The sequence below is a fragment of the Physcomitrium patens genome, chromosome 24 (assembly GCF_059467195.1).
Source record: "Physcomitrium patens ecotype Gransden chromosome 24, ASM5946719v1, whole genome shotgun sequence".
Classification (NCBI taxonomy): Eukaryota; Viridiplantae; Streptophyta; class Bryopsida; order Funariales; family Funariaceae; genus Physcomitrium; species Physcomitrium patens.
The window spans coordinates 2,942,286-2,965,180 of record NC_143433.1 but is presented as its reverse complement, the minus strand read 5'-3'; the positions used below and the strand labels follow the sequence as shown (position 1 = coordinate 2,965,180).

The window sequence follows — 22,895 nt, the reverse complement described above, 5'->3', positions numbered from 1 at the left end:
CCGGCTCAATACTATCGCAGTCTGGCCCTCGGCTTACAACTCTCACAGTCTGGTATTTTCTTCCCTTCTTTCATCCTCCTTATACTACCCCGAGATACCAACTCCTATACTACAGATGATAACTACTTTTTCTGACTATTCATCCATTCTACCTGCTGAACCACCTTTTCAGCAGTTATCTATCCCTGTTTACACTATATACTAGGTATCTAGATTCTGAAAATAACTACTTATTCTACAAGATGTGTCTACCACTTTTGGGCCTCCTTCCACCTGGTTAAGAGGGCTTGGGTGACCAAGCTCCCTCTCTCTCTCCATCTTCTTGTGGCAAAGCTATGGCAAAATGTTCCCCCATCTTGTGAAAGCAAATCTTCTTCTTTAAACTAGTATGGCTTCGGTTTTTACTTGCTCAATATATCTCTTTTTATTTTATTTCTATGAAACTTTGTATACAAATTCTACTCACCCTTAGCTTTGTAACAGCATAAGGCATGTCTAATTTGAAGTTATGACGAATTTTTGGTGAGTTTTCAAGGTTGTAGGGGTCTATTGCCTTGGTAGAGTAGGTGCGTCGGCTTAAAAAATCTATAACTCGGTAACCTGTGACTCAAATTTGATGTAAATTATTAGAAAGAATGAATTCTAAAGCTTAGTTTACTAAAAAATTTAAATCACTAATTTTAGATCTATATAAAATTTTTAATGAATTTTTAAATGCAAAGGAATCTGCTGCCTTGGCAGTGTTGAACAACCAACTTTGAAACATTGTATCTTAGTACTTACTTACACTTTTTTTGCTGAAATTTGTTGGAAAAGGAAATATACTAAGTTAGGTTTTAGGAAAAAATTATACTTGTCAATTTTAAACTAATAACTGATTTTTATAAATTTTTGAGTAGAAAGGCGTCTGCTGCCTAGGCAGCTCAAGACGCCTTGCTTTGAAAACACACATCTCAGATGTCAAACCTCGGATCACCACGAAATTTGGTAGGTAGGAGCAACTCTAAGTCAACCTCAACCACAAAAAATTTCAAGTGCATAGGAGCTGTGTGAAAATGTTAGCAAATTTTTGAATGACAAGGGATTTGCTGCCCTCAACTTGACATAATCTAAGTAAATTTTCCTTCCCTGATCACCCTCTAATCACATCCCTTAGCACCTAAAATGCTATATTATCACTCATTTGTCTTATTATCAGTAATTAATTTTATTTGATAATTTCAAAGAATTTTCACCTCACTTTGGAAATTAATTTTAAATTCTTATCTTTCCATCCATTCTTATTCTTTAAGGATAAAAATAAATAAATAAATAAATAAATCAAAATTAATCTTAAACTCTGAAAATTATCTGATCTTTTAATTTTTTCTTATTTATTTTAACCTTAACCTTTTAAATTTTACTTTTAACCTTCAACTTTAAACTTTTACTTTTAATCTTAAACTTTTTATTTTTATTTTTAACCTTTAACTTTAAACTTTTACTTTTAATCATAATCTTTTACTTTTGCTACTTTTAAACTTTTACTTAACTTTTAATTATTAATTCTAAATTTCATTTTAATTTTAATTTTTAATTTTGTAATCTTCCAACTTTCATCTTTTATCTTAAAAAAAATCTTAACATCATGTTAGTGCTGAACTTAAATATTTAAGGCTGTTTATAACTAAATTTCTAATTCTAGATGAAGTTTTGTCAAAAAAAATTTGTCCGTAGATAACTTCTTATATAGAACTACAATTTACATGGTTAATACCACCTTAGAAAGTCCTAAGCTAGCACTCTAGCATGGTATTCATTATTTTTATTTTATTTTATTCTAATTCATAATTTTCAGAGTTTAAGTTTGATGGAATATGTCTTGGAAGGCACTTAACTAAATGAACTACAAATGCTAAAAATTAAATCATAAAAAGATGCAACTAACTTGTTGTGTTGTTGGATTAATCTTGATTATTATATCATTTTGGTTTTCCTACCTTATAGATGATTTGCATCTCCACATTAATTAATATTGGGCTCTAATATAAGTTATAGTCTAATTAAATCAAATTTAAGTGAGGGGAGAAAAATCCACTCACACCTCAATACTTGCATAAGTCTTCTTTGATCACCATGGATTACCTCATGTCATTGTTTCAAATTGGGATCTATGTTTCACGAGAAGTTTTTGATAAGCCTTGTTTAAGCTACTAGGTACATAACTTGCGATATCTATAGCCTTCCATCTCCAAATAGATGGGCAAATAAAGCATACAAATCGGACCTTGGAAGATATGCTAAGGATATTTGTGATAATTTATCATAATGATTAGAATGAATAATTCACACCCTTGGAATTTGCTTACAATGATAGTATTCAACCAAGTATTAGTTATTCACTATTTTTCTTTAATACTACTTAGCATCCAATTATGCTAGCAACTCTCTATTGTCTCATTGACACCAATAATTCAATAACAAAAGAATTGATACAACAACTTACAATAGCCTTGCAAAAACATTCCCGCCTCCTTATCCCATAGAATCAACAAAAGCAATATGCGGATAGCCACCAGCAACATAAGACCTTTCGTGAAGGTGATCAAGTGTTATTCTCTAAAGCCAACTTGCCACTTATTACATCAATCTAAATCCATAAACTAGCACCTCGATGGCTTGGACCTTTCTGTATTTTTAAAGTTATTTTTTTATGTTGCATACCACCTTGAGCTTTTGCCACATATTCAAATCCATCCAATCTTCCATGTTTCATAACTAAAGGAATTTCATACCAAGCCAAAGCGCTTTCCAAATTGACACTGACCACCATTAGCACCACTAGTTGTAATTGATGACCAACAAAAATATGAAGTGGACAGCATTTTGAAGCATTGCTATCTTTGCAATGGCAGTGTACATCTATAATTTTAGTACAAAGTTCTTTGGAAAGGTTATTCCATTCATAATGCAATATGAGAACCTATATAAAACCTCATCCATTACTAAGAGACAATTTGGAGATACTATTGAGAGCAAAACAAGGACATTCCACATTAATAGAGGAGAATTAATTGTAATAAGGTATAAAAAAGATATTTATATTATTGACATATATAGATCGATAGTTAGAACCATGGAAGTTTTTAGAATTGGGATTAGTTTTGTGAATCAAATAGGATCTATTATAGAATATTCTAAAAAGAGTTTAGGATAATAATTTAGATAGGATCCACCATAGAATCTTCTAAAAGAAATTCAAGATAGTTATTTAAGTGGGATCTAACACCTAAGAATATTTTACAAAGTCCAAGGTAATAGAACAAAGTACAAATAGGATTGGCCAAGGTTTTTTAGGGCATTTGATCAAATATGGCTTTGGACCTTTTTTCTTAATATAATTGGATTTTGTATCTTCTTGTTTTGTTCTGTTCTATCTAAATTCTAATTGCACAATTTTGTCTTTCGTGTTCTATTCAATTTAGTTTTGTTTAGTTTTTTTCTAGTCTAATTTGTCCTACCATATGATGAGGTTTTATGCTGCTGTAGATTAGAAGGATCTTAGACACTTGAAATACATCGGTTTGTTTCAAACAACATCTAAAAGTTTTGCATCCGTAGCAAAGATTATTTCAATTGTCTTGTTATCAAAAAGAAGAATGGAAAAAAAATGGAGGTTGTACAATTTCAATTGATGCTCAAATTAAAGTTGGAAGTCAAAATAAGACATGCCTTAGTTTAAGTTGATATCAAGAACAGGAAAAAATGTCTAATACATGTAATAGAACTTGATGATTTTTTATAAGCTCACAACATAAACCACCTTCATGAACAAAGTTATACAACTTTTATTATATCTACTAAAGCATCTCATATGCAATACAATCTTTAAGACATCCACAAGATATATTCTCATTTAAAATAACACTTAACAAACATAATCAAATATTGATTAAATCCAATTAAATTTTTAAATAAATTATTAAAAAAATATAAAAAAATCATTAAAAAATCCTAATTGAATCTTAATCAAATTCTAAAAAAAATCCTAGACAAATCCTAATCAAATCCTAGATAAATCAAAGATAATTTCTAAGAAAATCTTAATCAAAATCTTAAATTCTAAATCAACTCTAAATCTTAAACAAATTCTAAATCCTATAGCAGATTGAAATCTCTATATGCAACAATTAAACCATTGATTTCAATTCAAATTTTGTACACTTTTTAAAAATTAAGCTAGCAATAATCACAAATATTTTTAAGAAAATAAAACTTACTAAATAGAAGATAAATCCTAAAATCCACTTGGATATTGACTAGCCTCTTTTTCCAATCTTGATATTGATCTTCTTAAGCCAAAATCTCTTAATTCCATTATTAAATACTTCTTAAAATTTAAATATATGTTAGAAATCAAGTCTACTACCTATATACACAAATTTCACCTCAATTCAACTAGCAAATTTCTAAAGATCTAAGAAATCTTCATTAACCTTCAAAACCCTACTTTTGAAACTCCAATCCACTTAAACTTCAATAACCTTCAATCAAACTATTCAATCAAATTTTTAACATAATCTTCGTCAAATTTACAACACTCAATAAAAAAAACTATAGTCTCAAATCTACAAATTTTTATATGTAGATCTACTACCAAATTCACAATATTCTCTTAAATATAATTTTTTTTTTTTTTTTTTTTTTTTTTACAAAACTAGATTCATAGAAAACAACCTCAATTTTGCAAAGCTCTTACAAAGTCATTACAAACTAAAATTGCTCAAATCTAATGTTCAAAGAAACTCTATGAAGTCTTCTCTCAAATCTCACTCTTTGATTTATAGAAAAACCTTAGAGTTGTCGTAGGTGTGTCATTTTATACCTTGAAATCTAATTTCAATCCAAGTTGACAATTGGTCCTTTCTGGATATCAATTTTTGATATTTTTAGGTAATTTGGCACCAGGCGGAGGATTGAGATGCTTTCGGCGGCGGAAGGCTGTCAAGCCAGAGGGCTCAAGAGACTGTGCAGCTAACTTGATATCATGCTGCAGCCAACAAGCGCGCACTTAGCCAGTCGTTCCTAACAGTCTCTCCACACAAAACGATCATGCAAATGGTTTGAATCTGAAAAACGCCGCTTACGAGAAAACAACAAGCAAAGCAACAGAAGAAAATAACAAATCTCATCCATTAGAGAAACAAAAACTACTAAATCGGCGGCGAGAGGGGAACACAAAGCCCGAACAGAAAAAAGAAGAGAATTCCAACACCGACATACAGTTGTGATCCATCCATGGCGTAATTTACTCCGATGCATGTATGAACAGAAGCTCTTCAAGGTCGGACAAGGTTCGATGGATGCATCTTGGTTTGCATCGACGCGTTCTGGAAGCTTGTTTTGAAATATCGACCGCCTTGGCAGACAATTTTCAGGTGGAAATGGAAAGAAGTTCCTGGAACTGTCTGGAAGTCTGATCTCAAGTACCATAAAATATATCCATGGAAGCCATGGAGGAAGCAGCAGGAAACTAATTTTGCAAAGAACATACCCCTGCCGATTGCTTCAGTTGCTTCCTACAGGAGAGAGCAAGCAAGGATAAGTCCGTGCCTAAATACCATTGTGTAGATAAGATTTACGTGGTGATATTTATTCTTAACATAAAAAATTGGAGGTTTTTTTGTGTAAAAGTGGTGGCAATTATTATTTTCTTGTATAGAGAGAAAGTGTATTTATTATTATTAATAATATTGGCTTCCATGGAATATTGTGGATGTGTCAACAGCCTTCTCCGAGTTCTAGTAGCGGAATCATCACGCAGATATTATGGCGATGGCTCCAACCGGGGCGGTAAGAAAATGGTCGCTTTGCCAGATTCTATTCCGTTCTAGAAGTTTGTGCTCTTCTTTTAACGGTAAGGTTTTGATTCGGCCAGCGATTGTCTGGATTCGTAACATAGTCATTTGCGAGAGGTCTTTGTCGGAAGTTGACCGCGAAACACCGACGTGCTTGAGTGATGAAAACTAGAGACTTGATTATTTCCTAGAGAATTGTATCGCACTTGTTGATTCGTCGTGCCTTCATTCCATCATCCATGTTCGATTGACTTCAATGAACACCTTCTGCAAAACCCTACGATACGAGTGAAATTCCTCGACTATGTGAAGGTAACTATTGCCTAAAGCTTGCTATGCTCTTGACCTAGCTTTAGGCAATAACTTTGGTTATATTGTTGATTCACGAGTGCTATTGAGAAAGGAGAGCTAAGGGATCACTTTGTGAATAGTGTCCAGCCAGGCACTGTAATGTATGTTTATTTTTATTTTTTTAAGAACAAGAAAAGGGAAGAGAATGTTAGGATCGTATTTATTGAAATTTGTTTGATCCATACGTGATTATTGTCGCCAGACAGATTTAGATTTGCAGCTTTGTTCCAGCTCTTTTTCGTCGACTCAAAGAAGGAAATTTCTTTTTCCGTATCAAAGACGTTGCTGCAAAGTTTTTATACTAACTTTTGTGTCCTGGTCTGAACTTTCCAAGCAGCACATGGTTATTTGAACAGAGGATTCCAGTGTTGACGAGGACAGAATGGTATTTGAAGCAAATGTTGAGTTAAATCCTTTGGTAAACGATTTTTTTTCTTCTAAAAATACTGATCACTTCAGTTCTGTAAGACTATTCTGTGTTGGTGGTATAACTGTGTGTTCTATGCACCTCAGTTCATTATGAGTAATCTAGAATGAGCTTTGCTCCTCAAATCTATAATGTCAACCATAGAAAGAAAGATGGAAAGTGAAGAGGAATCTACTACTTTTGGAGTGGCTGCAAGGAGAACATTGAGAACGACCACTCTACTGTCCAGTGATCTTGGTACCATGGCGGACAGGCGTCCATCGTTAGGGATAGGAGAAGTGGACAAGTTGACAGGAGCAGATGAGTATTATGTTTGGTAGCTGAAGTTGAAGGCACTGTTTAGGTGAGAGAGGTTGTGACTGTTAGCTGCCACGTTGAGAGACTCAGGCTAATTAATTATAATAATATGAGGCAAGTTATGTACAAAGGAACAATTGTTCGATGCAAAAAGCATGGCACATTAAGCACTGGTTCTATCAATTACGGATGGTCATATCACTCCAGTATCAGAGAAGGAGGATCCTACTAATGCATGGGACCTATTTAAGCGCATGAATCTTGCTGGAGGATAACAACAAGCGTTGTTACTGACAAATCAGCTACACAACGTGAAGATGAAGGAAAGAGGGTCAATAGAAAGGTTATATCAATGAAGTGAGAGAGATCAAGAACAAGTTGACAGCGTTCAAAGAGACAATTCAAGACTCCATGGTGGTTTTTGTGATGCTCAATGTACTGCCTAGAAGTTATGATATGGTGAAGTGAGGGTGTCTTGTTCGTTAATGCTCCTACGTTTGAAGTTGTCAATAGAAGACTTCTAACTACCAGTCATCGACTTTCAGCAAGAGAGAAACAATTTGGAACGGAAGAAGCACTAGTAGTTTCTCACCATCGACAAAAACCATCAATTTTGAGGTAGAGAACGTGGATTTGGAAGAGCACAAGGTTATGGAAGATTATTTGGAGAATGTGCACGTGGATCATATGGATTTCTTCCTACGACCATCCACCATCCAACAAGGCGTTGGACAGATTAGAGCAGTCAGACCTCAACGTCAATGTTATAACTGCAAAGATATAGGTCACAGTGCAATGAGTTGCCCAAAGCATTACCAAGGTAATAACCATAGTGCAACCATAGTGCAGATTAGGTCTATGGTGACTGGTCAAGATATCCATCAGCTGAGATTGGATTTGCTTAGATTTAGAATTAGATCCTTGGTTCATGGATAGTGGGGCTAGCACTCATGTTGTTGGAAATAAAAATAAGATAGATCAAATCACTAACACTCTAGTTAGTTAAAGTGTTTAAATGGCATGTGGAGAAATCCATCAAGGTTCAACAATTGGAGAAATAAAATTATATTAAATCTTTATATGTACCTTCTCTTAAGAAGAATTTAATTAAAGCAGGACAATTAATAGTTTTAAGATTTTGTTCTTAGATGATCTATGTTATGTTTTTAATAATGGCTAGCAGAGATTAGTTATAGTTTTAAAGAATTGAAACTTAATCAATAGATTATATAAGTTTAAAAAAAAAAAAAAAAAAAAAATTGAATATGTGTTAAATATATGGATTACTAGAGAAAAAATAGAATTATGGCATAAAAAATATTGATACTTGCATTATGCAAGATTACAACATTTATCAAGGAAAAGATCCTAGGATTATTAATATTTGGAATTGAAAGAAAGGTATGTGGAGAATGCATGTATAGAAAACAACACATGGAGGGGTTTTTTCAAAAATTATACAATCATGCAATAGAAGTGCTGCAACTAATTCATTAAAATTTAATAGAACTAATAAAAATCCCATCATTATTAGGTTCTTTATATTTTATTATACTTACTGATGATTACTATAAAAAAATGTTGGATTTATTTTCTACAACACAAAAATGAAGCACTTGGAAAATTTTAAGAATTTAAAACCCAAGTAGAATTGGAGAATAAGAGAAAAATAATTACATTAAGAACAAATAAAGGTGATGAATACATGTCACAAGAGTTTAAGAATTATTACAAAGATGCTAGTATTAAAAGATAGTACATAATGGCTTATACTCTATAATAAAATGAGATAGCTAAACATAAAAATAAGATATTAGTTAAATATGGAAGAAATATGGTGGTTGCATCCGTGCTATTTGGATTTTTATAGATTAAAGTTATCAATAATACAAACTATCATATTAACTTAACCTCCATCAAAGCTAATTTTATAGGCTTTTGAAAACAAAGGTATAGAAAGAAATGACTACATGTTGGTCATTTGAGGATCTTTAGATAAATATCATATGTATATATTCTAAAAGCCAATTGTTATAAGATAGAGAGTAAGAGCATTAAGTTTTTTTTTTTTTATTTATTTATTTTGGCTATGATCAAAATAACAAGCAATAGAATTTGTAAGAACCAACTTATGAAAAGATTCAGATTTTAAGAGGTGTTATCTTTAATGAAGAGCAAGTTGGACATTATTATACTAAGAGTATGAATCTAATAGTTGACATAGCAATTTTATTTCTAGAACCTGACTTTGTTTCTTGAAAATCAAAAGATTTGATACTTGTACTCAACAAAGTCATGCTAAAATAGCCACCAATAAATGACAAATTTTTCATAGAATATTTATTTTATATAAGACATATTGTGCATCTTCTATTTAATTACAATTAGCTACCAACTTCTTAAAAATCAAAAAAAGAATAAAGACCAAATACAAATGTTAAAGATATTATCTTATAAATTAAAAGCTTAAAGTTACAAAGAAATAATTGTGCATTCCAATCTTCTATAATATGTTGTCTTATTTAAGAATGCATTGGATATTTGGCTATAGAAGATAAATTAGAAATTGTAATAATAAATATCCTAACAACTCTAATAGAATCCTAAATGAATCCAAATTAAATTTTAACAATTCAAATTAAGTTCTAATAAATTCTTAAGAAATCTTACAAAAACTCTAAAAAAGAATCATAAAAGAATCATGAAAAAATTAAAAATTAAAACTTAAAAATATATTTAGAAAATCATAAATAAATAATTTTAAAAAAATCCTATACATATCCTAAGTAAATTCCAACCAAATCCTACTTAAATCCTAATCAAATTCTAATAAAATTCTAATAAAAACCTTAAAAAATTCTTAGTAAATTCTATTAAAATTGTAATGAAACCTCAAATAAATCATAATCAAATCTTAAAGAAATTCTAACCAAATCCTAACCAAATCCTAATGAAAGTCTAACCAAATTCTAATCAAATCCTAATCAATTATAATAAAATCTTATAGCAAATTAAAACATCAATACTTATTTATTGAATTTTTTATCTTAATTAAAACTTTTAACACATTTCAATCTTAAGCAATAAAAAAAAAACACTCAAAATTTGAAAAAAATTAGATTTCTAATTAATAATAATAATAATAATAATTTTTTCAAGTATTAGTTGTCTTCTTTTTTCAATCTTTATGTTGAATTTCTAGTAGTAATTATTCTTTTTGGAATCATTAAATTTCTTTCTAAAGTTAAAAATTTGTAGAAATCCAAGCTCAATATGCTCCAATTAAATTTTGCTATAGTCAAACTAAAATTTTTTCAAGATCACAAAAAATCTCACTAATTCTAAAACTCATATATTTAAGATCTTAATCTGATAAAATTTCAATATTCTTCAATCTAATTGTTAAATTGATAAAAGTCCAAAAAATATTTGAAACAACCATAGTTATAAATCTACATAATTCTATCCATTCAATTGCTACAACATTCACAAATTTCTCAAACAAATAAACTTCCTTTTATTTCTCAAAATCCATAGTCGTTGAAAATATTTCTATCTTTGAAAAGCCTTCAAAACTTAAAATTGAGGAAAATTACTTAAAATTAATGCTCAAAAAAATTCTTTAAAGTTTTAACTTTGCTTTATTTTTTGATGAGCAAAAAAACCCAAAAATCTTCGTAAGTACATGGTTTTGAGCCTTGAGGTTTGATTTCAACCAAGGTTCACAATTGGTCCTCTATAAGTATTATTTCTTAGTTCTTTTAGTTAATTATTTCAATAAATACTCTCAAATCCTTCTTAAAGATGTCTATATTATTTATTTTATTAATTTACTTTTTTTACATCATTTATGGCTATACAAAGAAAGTAAAAGTCTTTTTATAAAAATAAAATATGAATAGTAAATATTTTATTATCTTCCTATCTTTTATATATTTTTACTACTATGTTTTTCAATTAGGCTCTTCTATAATAGAACCTATATTTTTCTCTTTCACCATATAATTTTGTTATAATATAATACCAAGTGGAAAATTTTAATGGAAGAGGTAAATGTTTCTTTAAAGAAAAATCACACATGGCTCCTTATAGACTTATCATTAGATAAAGTTCTTATTTCTTATGATTGTTTATTCAAAGCAAAGCAAGGATCATCTAAATTTGTTAAAAATCTTAGATTATAATAAATAATAAGAAAAAATGAATATACACATTATTTTAATTTTTTTAATACTTTTGCCTTCATGATTTATACGAATATAATTTGATTTATTTTCTTATTAGCTACTAGACAAGGATGGAAGTGCTAGCAACTTGACATGAAAAATGCATTCTTGTATGGTATACTAGAAGAAGAAGTTTATATGTGGATCCAACCTAGATTTCATAAACTTAGAGCTAAAGGCAAGATTTTGATTTTCAATTAAGCACTTTATAAGCTTCAAGAATCACCTTGGGCTTGATATGCAAAGATTGATGCATATCTACAATCAAGTGGTTTAACTAGGAGTCATGAAGATCCAAACCTACATTATCATGTCAATTTTTATGGTTAATACATATTAATCATGTTATATTTTAATGACATTATTGTCACTAGTAATATAAATACAAATATTTAAAGGATTTAAAGAAAGATGATATAAACATTTGAAATAATAGATATAATTGATGCAAGGTATTATTTGAGTATTAAAATTGAGCAAAGTCCTCAAAGAATATGGCTACATCAAAGAAGATACATTCAAAAAATTCAACTAAGATTTAGAATAGGAACTTGTAAGTTTATAAGTATTCTTATGAGTCCAAATATTGCTTTACAATAGAATATGAATTCCATCAAAAAAACTTAAATCTTTATTATAAATTAGTGAAATATCTATTATTTGTCACTATTATCAAATCAAACATTAAGTATTTTACTAGAATTTTTTCTAAATATGCAAGTGTATCATAAGAAGCATAATTGATAGTAACAAAAAATATAATTAGATATCTAAAAAGTATAATAAAATATAAAATTTGCTATTGTCACACAAATCAAGGACTTTTAAAATCTTACATTGATGAAGATTATGTTAAAAATCTAGATACAGGAAGATCAATATTTAAAAACTTTTATAAATAAAAAAAATATACATATTATTTGATATAACAAGCTTTGATTAATAGTGTTACTATTTACTATGGAAGTTGCATATAAAGCCATAACAAAAGTAGCAACCAATATTTATAATTTTAAGAGATTGATAAAAAAAAAAAAAAAAAAAAAAAAAAAACTTCAAATAAAAGATAATAGTCCAACTTAAATACTTCATGACAATATGAGTACTATCAAAATAATCAACAATCTAGTTATGCATACAAGAACAAAATACATTGATGTAAAGCATCATCATATAAAAAAGTAATTTTAAAAGAGATTGATAGAAGTAAGTCATGTTCCAATCACAACTCAACAACTATATGTACTTACAAAATTCTTAGCAAAATTTTGTTTCAATAAAAATAAAATACAAAAAAAAATCAAAAGTTTATCCATTTAATATAAAAGAATTATTCTAAACTTAGATAATTCTCTACACATAATCTAGTTCGAAATTCTTGAATTCTACTTCACTTAAGTGACTATACTTCACTAAAGTTACTAAAGTGAATTCAAACTTCTACATTTTGCTCAAATTATATAAATTCTTGATTTTCTACCTTTACATATTCCATAATACTTAGAATAGCCAAAAATAATAGAGCAAGAGAACAAAAACATACAATGCTTTTGCTTTTGCTTAATACACAATCCATGGAGAACAGTAGGAGCAATTTTTTAATACTAGTCTCTTATTGTCTTCACTCATGATCTCATCACAATTGATATGTTATCTGATGAAAAATTCCCTCTACAATTATATCAAAGAACTGTAGAGGTCACTTCCAAATTGAGACCTAGGATAACAAATGCTTGTGCATTACAACATGCATCCTAACTGCCCCAAATTCTAACCTACTGCATGGATGCCTTGCACGAGTTAATTGTCAAGGGCTAAAACTTCCACTGAAGTTTCACACAATTCCTGCTCTACTTGTCTTCGATCCTTCAACAAATGTTTCTCTTGGACTAGTGCTTGGAGTGGTGCAGCATTAACATCCACCGCAACAGAAAGTGATCACCCATTCCAAACAACCTTGCACAGAATACCACCACCATCTGCTCTACAGCAGTTCAAATAGTATATGTCTATCTCCATACATATTCAACACAAGTACTTGAACAAACCAGGCTCTACCACTGGGTACTTCAGCTCACATTTTTGTCGTGTACTCAAATGCTACACTGCACCACATAGTATTTCTGCACAGCTGTACTCTCCTACCATAGGTCCATAAAATGAGGTAATAACTTCGGACATCAAACACCTTCTGATCTTCGCTACCGAACTTGGACAACCTCCGCACAACCAGTCTATACTGAGCAGGATGAATTCAAAGCGCTTTTGAATTCACCACAACTGCCCAATCATCACCTTTTGCTACAGACAACGTCTCACTATCTACACCTGGATTGATTAATTATCTACAACTGAACGCCTGCTCAAATATGACCCCGCGCACCTCACAACCGACTTATGTCGGCACAAAAAATCAATTTCTCTCGCAATGGAATGTAGTGTACATGGCTATTGCCGGCTGCTTCCCCCAACGACGGCCTCCTCCTTTGCAGACCGATTAACCTGCACAAGTTGACGTCATCCAAAAGCTCAGACACACTCAGCTTTCTGAAAAGCCTACATTCTGATCATATTCCTACCCTCGTCACAATTCCACAAAACCGCCTATACAATCAGAAAGACCCATGCTACCCAAGGCCTCTTAACTCGATGCTTCAAACGATTTGATTGTGCTCCAGCATCTTGGATGCACAACTGCGTTACTCACATTCGTGGACAGCAACACTAACAAGTAATTGCGCTCTCTCATGGGTTGACATGGGTTCACAAACACTCACGGTGATCGGCAAACGCTCCTGTTTCTTGGCGTAACGTTTGGCCCATGTGTCCACAACAACGCACGCATTCGAATCACCCCACACGTTCACGGTTGTCCGAACCATGCCCAGCAGCCAGTCCACGGAGTACAGCACCGCCACGTCCGGAATATACTCTTGAAGCCCTAGCGCCTGCGATCAAGCAGGATATTCATCATCATTTTGAACGGATCCAGACATTCCCCGCAGAATGTAGAAGAACTTCAAGGTCCAAGTGACGTGGAGAGGTGGAAATCTCACTGGTCAAGAAGTGAGCATTACAGGATTATGCTCATGTCACAGACAGGAATAACAATTTACATCCAAACATAAACGTAACATGGTTAGATGAATTCCGTGATCAGTTTGTGTGTCGATAAGACACCTGCAGGATTGTAATCATGGATACAAGAGCAGAGTTGGGAATGGATGCAGAGCCGATTGCTGCCAATGTGGCTGTCAACGCGACCACTACCACGCTTCCAATTGACAACGATAAACCATGTGCCTGCAACCAGTATCGACTCAAATCGTCGAAGTCAGGAAAACCCCCATACGACCTATTCACTTCCAAACTCCAATCTTTAACCCATGTCAGATCTTGACAAAGTTTGATGGATACTTGGATTCATGCAAATCCGTTGGACAACTGCTCTGAAGGTAATACGTATATTCTAGTCCGACAAAGGTTGTGAATTCAGCCTGAATTTCCTCTGGAAATTCCCACACTCTAAAGACCCTCTGGACCTGAAGGATGTGAACATACTATGACTAAATGCAAAAGAATAGGAACTTAAAGCTCACACACCTGACAGATGAACATCACCGACACAGCTTCATACAGAGCGGCACCGTCTCGATTGATGTTAGTGCCCATAGGAATGATGAAGCGCACAATGCTGTTAGCGCATCCATACTCCTCAGCACATTTCATGGCAACTGGCATACTTGCCGCACTCGAAGATGTTCCGAACCCTAACAGCAGTGCTGGCGTAAACTTCCTGCCACATTTACATACGATGATGATGATGATGATGACCTGTAAAGCGGACAAGGACAATGATCGTGAGATTCAATGTGGGAAAGAAATGAAAGACGCGACTTCTAACAGAATATATACCTGAAAATTTTGAAGGGATTCTGCTGGGACAGCACAAAAACGACGGTGGGAATCACCACACAAGAGTGTAAGCCAAACCCTACAATCACTGTGCCGACGTACAATGCCAGAGCTTTTATGAGCTCAACAAGACTGCAAGACTTCAGAATGGTGCTTGCCAGCAGAGACGCCACTCCAAGTGGTGTCACTGCAATCACCATATAAATCTGGGAAAGACATGCACGCGGTGTTTAGTATACTTAATATGATGAATGCAATTGAGCCTACAAGCTCTGAAATTCATATGAATACGAATGAAGAACCTACTGGGATATTGCCGTTATGAGAAATTCGTCAACGAATGTGTTTCCATATTTACGACTTTTCGCTCCAGATGATAATATGTAAAACTTAGTTCCAGAAAAGGTGGGCACTCACGAGCTTTAGAAAAATTTCGTTCAGAAGCTCAAAGGTACGAATAAGTTGCTCTGCTCTTTCACCTGGTAAATCCAAAACCAATTATCTTTAAATGCAAAGTTCTATGCCACAGGCAGCTCATCAGCTTTCAGAACTTTGTAATCGTTCAACAAGGGATCACATTACCAAGGCGTTGCTGGAACTCTTGACGCTGCCGTTGACAAGAATAAATAGAAACGATGAACAAATGAATCCAAATCACATATGAAATGTCATACCATAGCTGTTGAGTGCGCAGGCAAACACAATTGCAAATGTGATGACTCCCATGTAATTAGGCAGCGCAGCTGCTGCAATTATATTGGTAGGAACCAGGTCACGCCCAATATTCAGCAAGGAGCTAATCGCCGACTTCTCCGCATGCAACAGCCCTCTGCCCAACCCAATATGTATTATTACTTGGTGGCTAGAACATAGCAGTATTGAAATTCATAAGCACTGGAGGTTTAAAACAACCTCAGGGTCCTTTTGTAAAATTAGAAGGGTGGTTAACGAACGAAATCACGACTTAAGCGCACTCACAAAGAGGCAGTTATGTTCGCGTGCTCTCCACAATTCCCTACTTTAGCACTGTTGGTGAAGGGACTGCTCCGTCCCGGTTGAATTATGTACACGAGGGTTATACCCAGGGTGACTGCCAGTAGCATTGACATCAAGTAATAAAGCAAAGACCATCGAATGATTCGTCCAGCTCTGCACGCCACAATCCAAGTGTTCTTGTCAATCATAATGGGGGAAAAAAAATACAATTCATGACCAGTTTGACACTGGTGAGGTTTATTATTGTGAGAGAGCATTGAAGGTCATGTACCCGCTAGAAGAGTGACGCAGGTTGAAGACACCGCTCATGAGGGCAAAAACCATCAATGGTAATACCAGCTCCTGCAATGCCCGGATCAACAGCTCACCGGGATATCCTGCGCTCATGATTGTTCGTAGGTTTGTTTAGATAATCATGCTGAGTGCACAATGGGGACACTAAGCTGACACTTCATTACAAATTATTAGCTGCTGAAATCCGTCTATCGTATCCATTGCAACGCATGTCTTGTACGTTCCCTAGACTTGTGTACAGACTCTACGACAAGAAAATCTAACAATGAAACTCAAGCTTTGTCGTTGTGGGATGTACCTATGAGTTCGATGGCCAGTGGAGAGAGATGCGATTGGTACATAGAGAGACCACCGATCAAGCCGAAGCTTACTCCCAGGAGCGTCCACCATATTAGCATCTTCATTTGGAAGCAGTTGCTCCGAAATTGCTGCCATAGTGATTTCTTCACATTACCTGCCGGAGACACAGGAGGATCATCACAATTTTCAGAGTGAAAAAAACTCTTGACATAACACCACATGCTCAGACAAGTGATCAAATAGAACAGATAGATCTAATAGAACAAGATTAATCTGAGATAAAAGTACTCCAAGATCCTGCAAGCCTATGTGCAATACCAATACATGTCTACGTTGTTTCACGATATTGAAAGAAGGCAAGAATCCATTCCAGACGATTCAACTTTAGTACCTGTTTGAAGCAGAACGTAGCTAGCATCCACCTCAGGCATCGCAACGTGCACCATGGCGGCAAATTTCTTCTACGATGGAATTTGTTTCGCCTACAAGACATTTTTCATTGAAAAACACCCAAAGCAGCGTCAGAATATACTGTCTGTGGGCTCAGTTTATAAGGACAGTCAGCATCGCGCTCAAAATTGTAGGTAACATAACGAAAGCACCGTTCCAGGGAAACACTGGACATAAAGTTCTCTCAATCTGTTAACACCACCTAGTCGTTGTCACAGTCTTAGCTATGCTGCCTCTGGTCCTAATTCAGAATAGGAAAGTGTTTTCATAGAAGTGATGGTCCATTATACAATTTCTCAAAGGTTATGCTCTCAGAAACCAGATTGATGAGTGATGAGCGCTCAATCAAAGGAAGTGCAACAGCAAAAATTACAATTGCTTTGTCAGCTCAGGCCACTACGCAGTTATCATCTTAATAATACAAAAATAAAAATAAAACACACACCCAGAGCAGTGCCCGAAAATAATTTGAGACTTGGAAGTGTCAAAACAATCCCAAAGTAACGGCTAAGTTCAACAGGACGTTGAGGCAACGTGGACACGACGGCTAAATTAATGAGGCGACTCGGCGCACAAGACCGCCAGCAAATCAATGCACTCAGACAACCCAAAACCCTTAAGCCTCCAAAATTCACACCACTGCTCAGGCTCAGATGAATATTACACCTATTGATGCCAGAACATACCACGAGAGGTTCTCCTCGCACACGAATTTCCTCACTTTCCTGAACGTCGTGAATCAGAAGTTTGTCATCTGCAAGCTGTGCGATGCAGCCTGCACAGCCCCTTTCAGATCTACACGAGACACAGCAGCAATAATAAAGACCGTCTGACGAAAAAGAGAGTTCTGGACGAAAATCTCTAACTACACTAGGAGAATAAACGCTACTCCACGAATCGTGCTTCTCGAAGAATAAAATGCCAAACCCTCAGGTCTTACAACTTATTATTTCGCATGGGTCTTCACTGTGCAGATTGATTGTGATAAACTCTTACCACGAGATGAAGTTCTGCCCGATGATCGTTGTACTCCCTCACGACCTCTTTGTGAGGTTGCGAAGCACCGGCTCACTGCACCATTGGCTGCCCTCGCAGCACGCCTCCGAGTAGCCGCGAGCACCGTCGAACTACCAGTACTGATAGACACCACCACCTTTAGAAGTCCGCCGCTGCCTTAGACAATCGATCAAGCACCCTGAACTTCGCTGCAGCACCTTGCTGTTACCGAACCAGCAAGTAAACAAACCCCAAACAATTCCAAAACGATTCGTATCGCCTCGAATCTCGTCTCACATCACGCAAACAAACCATTAAACAATTTGGGACCCTCGGTAACTGCCGTGTATGAGAGGAACCTTTCCTCGTTTAGGTGCATCTCGTGAAAAATGATGGATTCTTCTCAAGCACGTGAACTGGAATTTGGACATGTTCTCAAATGAAATAAAAAACTCTGGAATTGCTCATTTATTGTGTAAGAGTGTGTACTTATTTTAATATACACATATATATATATATATATATATATATATATATCAAAGAAAAGAAGAAGTTATCATCACAATGATTGGATGACTGGGGCACACCACGGCCCAGATTATTGATTTTCTTGTTTTCATTGAGGCTTGTGGATGCAGGACAAGTGAAAAAAAAAAAAAAAAAAAAAAAAAAAAAAGGTGGCGAAGGTCAAACTTGCAAATGTGTTGAACTAGTGACACCTCCGAATTTACTTTCTGCGCAGAAACGGAATCGTAGATCCAGATTCTGTGATGGTAGGAGGAAGAGTCCGCTGGGCTTGGCAATCCCTGTGGTCTAGGTAACAGCTCGGGGGGATAAAGCTCCGGCTGTTGATCGATATCTGCAGCTTGAGACTAATCTACTTAGATTCCGCTCGACTCTCCTGTCGGACAGTTAGCAACTCTTGAAAGACCGCGCCATCAGCGGGCCACTTGCTTGGTCGGTAAGTATCCCAAGCATGCGTAACTGCGACGTGTCGTGAATCGAAGTCCTTCCACAGCCGCAGGAATGAATTCTCTGCGAGCTCCAAACAATAGACAGGGAAATTCGAAGGGTTGAAAGCTCCGATTTCGGCTGACGAACGATGGTGTAGTCACGTAGACCACGAGTTCGGCCAGCTGGGCGGGAAGCGTGGAAAAGTCTGTCTCAGATTCGTACTCAACCATTCTGCTCCTCTGGTTCGACATGAACAGATGCTCTTGTGGCCTATCTGGTCGCGCGCCTGCAACCTGTACTGAGTGCTGGCCCACTGACGGCGGCTTTTCAGGTCTCTTCCCGAGTCTCGTGCCACTGTTGTGGGAACCAACTGTTAAAGTGGTGAATAAGTTATTTGCGAGCGGACCTCGAGCGAATCCCACCACAATTTTTTTTTTTTTTTTTTTTTTTGTTTTTTTTATTTGTTTTTTTTTTGTTTGGTTTTGGAAGAAAGCTAGAACCGTCTTTGGAATCTGTGATGCCAACCACTGCGAACTAATCAGCAGTTTGCATTGCGCGATGGTAAAAGCATATTCTGAGATGCGGTTGATGGGTTTCAGAATCATTCGTTGCTTTGTGTTCAACCATGGTGCTCCTTTCGGGGCCGGTACTTGACGATGAATCTGTTGGCCGTGACCACCTCTACGGTGTTCGGCTGAAGCAGTCCATGGCTCTCTGCAAGCCTGATGATATCTCACCGCCTCATCACAAGTCCCGAGGTTTGTAGAGATTTTTATCTCGTGAATTGAATTGATGAACCAAAAAAATCCGCTGCATGCAATATTCGCAGCCTGATTCTAGCCACAGTTGGTTCTTCTTCTTAATTGCACCGTACGTTAGTGTCAACAAATTGCATCTTATCTTCTTCAGCGCCGCACAATCCCACTATTGGAATTGCCTGTGGGTGGGCAAGCACTTTCAAGGTTCCTCTTGCAATGATTCCTCTCGAATTCCATCCTGCGTTAGATTTGACAAATCTTACCATGTCAACGGGAAAACCTCACCATATGAACTTGGTTGGTTGCCACGGCTAAATTCACGGCCTCGAAAAGGTTAAGCATCGAATTTGTTTTCATTTCAAGCAAATACTAAGCACGAAGTTAACTTCTCATCGACGAATGGTGAATTTGCGGGGCTAAGAGCCCTTAAGGGAATTCACCACACAACGGCACCAAGAGTATTGTTCAATCGATCAGTAGGTCTCGAACACATACATCCTAATAGCATCAGCGGAATCCGAACCTGCGGCACGAGCCCACAGAGCGATTCCTCGTGATCGAACCCCCTTCGAAAAACAAAACCATGGGGATCACCGCGAGCTTGCGATCATCCGGCATTGAAATCACCACCCCTCCAGCATTGTTCCAGCCGCATCCAGGAAGCGTTCCACGATCGGATTCGCCATTGCTCGGAATGCCCTCATGGATAATGCTTGCGAGTATCGAAGGATTGCAAAAGCAAGAGCATACAGATCGCAACTCTTTCGACTCTGAACCATCAACAATAACAAATCGCTCCCAAGGGACTGCAAAATCTTGTGACCCAATTCGCCTCGCAATTCTCATCAATCGGAGTGTTTCAACCCTAAACCTAACCTAATTTAGAGGAATGATTTTGAAGATTGGTGTAATCATTTTAAGCTTTTTTTGCTTGGATTTCTACTAAAGAATGTAAGATGTTGTGAGGGTAGGAGGAAGATGGTACTTAAATGGAATCTATTTAGAAATGTAGATATTTCATGTGTTTTAGAATTTTTATTAAAAAAAAACAAACAAATTTTATATAAAATTGTAACTGATAGTTCTATTTAAGGTTTGAGATACTTAAGTTGTTTATTATTTGTACAGTTTATAAAAAAATTAATTTGTTTCTTAATCAAAATTTAGATTTTTTATACTCTTTTTTTTTTTTTTTTTTTTTTTATTCTAGGAAAAATATCACACATGCTCCTAAACTTTCTCAAAATATCAAAAATATCAAGAATATCCCTCAAGTTTTGATAACATCACACATGCCCTTCAACTTTGTGATAATTGCAAATTTGTCCCTTGGACTCATAACCTATCTATTCCTATTTCTTTTTATAGTTTTTATAGGGAACTAAAGCCTATGCTTTTTCTTAGTGCTTGGGCCCTATGTAAACTCCTTGCTCCTATTCATGCCTCCACTACATTCACCGCTATTACATCCATTATTCAACTCACCTCCATCCCTCTTTTCGCATCTTCCTTCATACACTCTCATTCACACATACATGCCATCATTGAATCAATATAATAAGTTCATCATGGCCTCTACGGATTCTTATACAAATCATACATTAGCTTCAATTCACAACAATTGTAAAAAATCAAACATGGCCATGAACTATTTTTAGTTTGTTAAATTTGTAAATTAAGTTTTGGCTTCTCATACACAATTGCATCGACAAACCACTAACACGAAATAATTGTATCAAATACAATATCCATCTTTATTTTAAAAAAAATAAAAAAATCACAAAATAAAAACTTAACATAAGTATTAATATAGATGAAATTACAAACCAAATACAAAATCTTGCAAAGTAAGTAAAAAACATGCATTACAAAATCTGGTGGATTTTAATACACTGTCACGATGTCGTGTTGTAGTTCGGCTACTATATGAAAATAATATAATTATGTACTTAATATATAATTTATTAAGTAACATGGTGAGAGCCATGTTAGTAGATTTTAATTGGTTGTAGAATAAAATTTGATTATTACTTTGAAAAGAGGTTGTTTAAAAAGATTACTATAGAATTTGTATAACTTTAATTTCTTTTTGATAGTGGCTTTTAAGATTTGTTTTGGTTGATAGTAACTTCTAAATATTTAGAGTCACCTTTGTTAGACATTGGTGACATTTGAAAACTTATTTTGGTTCTTTTATTTGGTGTTTAGAGCATACATTATGTAAATCTTATAAGAAAAAAGATTGAAGAAGGATTTTGGTAGCAAAGGGAGTAATTAGGGCACCAATATAGATGAATGGAGATGAAAAATAAAAATCTCCATTCCTATTGGTCAAAAATCATGACCAATGGGCTTTGAGGAGGCTGCCCGAGGCCATATTAGGGATTAGGGTTAGTTTCTCGAGGCATTCGAAGATTGAAGGCTAGGATCAGAAGTTTTAGGTTTTTGGTAAAGGTTTTGGTGTAAGTTTTGTGTCATTTGAGGTTTTTATGAAGAAGTTATAGGCGCTCAAAGTTAAGATGTTAGTTTTGGACCTACTGTCACTCTTTTGGGCATAACGCACGCGTACGGACGGAAATTGAGGATCGGCGACCGCGACTGGAGAGAACACTTTTGCGGCTATACTTTTCACATATTGCTTACTGGATTCTAACTTGGGGTGAAGGAGTTATTGGATTTTGAAGTCAACACATGCAATCTAAGGGTAGTAAGTAAACCGATTTACTAGTGTTTGTCTCTTGAGCTATATCTTGAGCAATTTGACATGGTTTTGGCTCAAAATTTCAAGGAATGTGTAATTTCATGTTAATAAACTTTGTGTGTAAGTTTTATGACATTTGAAGTTCGGATTTTTGAGATATAAGGAAAATAGTTTTTCAGGTGCTTGTAAATTAGGGTTTGGAGTGTCTACTAGGGTTTCTTAGATGCCAGAAGATCGGGAGTGAATTTGTGGTTGGTTTTTTTTTGGTAAAATTTAAGGATAAATTAAACCTATCTTGTAAATTTGAAACAAACTGAATGGTTAGATCAATAGTTATGATTTTCTAAAATTCAAGGCAAGAAAATCCTTCGCGGGAAAAATACGTTTTGAAGG

General features: G+C 34.9%; 2 protein-coding genes across 7 annotated transcripts; both read right to left on the bottom strand.

Annotated features, from left to right (window-relative positions):
- Positions 1-13,105: 13,105 nt before the first annotated feature.
- On the bottom strand, positions 13,106-18,518 carry LOC112276314 (uncharacterized). Of its 5 annotated transcripts, none has more exons than XM_024507499.3 (13): positions 18,090-18,518; positions 17,780-17,888; positions 17,035-17,125; positions 16,642-16,797; positions 16,321-16,426; positions 16,032-16,202; positions 15,728-15,882; positions 15,471-15,532; positions 15,054-15,259; positions 14,742-14,934; positions 14,319-14,441; positions 13,916-14,086; positions 13,106-13,640 (listed from the first exon to the last, which is right to left on the bottom strand). In XM_024507499.3, the coding sequence occupies exons 3-13, from the start codon at positions 17,087-17,089 to the stop codon at positions 13,587-13,589; spliced, it is 1,452 nt and encodes a 483-aa protein (XP_024363267.1). In that variant the 5' UTR covers positions 17,090-17,125; positions 17,780-17,888; positions 18,090-18,518; the 3' UTR covers positions 13,106-13,586. The 5 variants fall into 5 exon arrangements, with proteins under 5 accessions (XP_024363267.1, XP_090103136.1, XP_073387250.1 ...); XM_090247010.1 differs by having other exon boundaries at positions 14,742-14,972; positions 15,137-15,259; positions 18,090-18,387; XM_073531149.2 differs by having other exon boundaries at positions 17,780-17,868; positions 18,090-18,228.
- A 1,289-nt stretch (positions 18,519-19,807) lies between these two features.
- LOC141044918 (uncharacterized) lies at positions 19,808-20,774 on the bottom strand. Of its 2 annotated transcripts, none has more exons than XM_073531150.2 (2): positions 20,325-20,774; positions 19,808-20,039 (listed from the first exon to the last, which is right to left on the bottom strand). In XM_073531150.2, exons 1-2 carry the CDS (start codon positions 20,645-20,647, stop codon positions 19,949-19,951), a joined length of 414 nt encoding a protein of 137 aa, XP_073387251.1. In that variant the 5' UTR covers positions 20,648-20,774; the 3' UTR covers positions 19,808-19,948. The 2 variants fall into 2 exon arrangements, with proteins under 2 accessions (XP_073387251.1, XP_073387252.1); XM_073531151.1 differs by having other exon boundaries at positions 19,900-20,039; positions 20,297-20,774.
- Between the last annotated feature and the right edge of the window lie 2,121 nt (positions 20,775-22,895).

What these genes read in the sequence shown, in the direction of transcription:
- LOC112276314 (XM_024507499.3), bottom strand. Translation starts at nt 17,089, where the DNA reads ATGGTGCACGTTGCGATGCCTGAGGTGGATGCTAGCTACGTTCTGCTT. An exon ending in ACTGGCCATCGAACTCATAG is followed by an intron (nt 16,427 to 16,641) that starts GTACATCCCACA and finishes TCATGAGCGCAG; the next exon opens with GATATCCCGGTGAGCTGTTG. An exon ending in CTGCGCACTCAACAGCTATG is followed by an intron (nt 15,533 to 15,727) that starts GTATGACATTTC and finishes TGGATTTACCAG; the next exon opens with GTGAAAGAGCAGAGCAACTT.
- LOC141044918 (XM_073531150.2), bottom strand. Translation starts at nt 20,647, where the DNA reads ATGAGAATTGCGAGGCGAATTGGGTCACAAGATTTTGCAGTCCCTTGG. An exon ending in TCTGTGGGCTCGTGCCGCAG is followed by an intron (nt 20,040 to 20,324) that starts GTTCGGATTCCG and finishes AATCTAACGCAG; the next exon opens with GATGGAATTCGAGAGGAATC.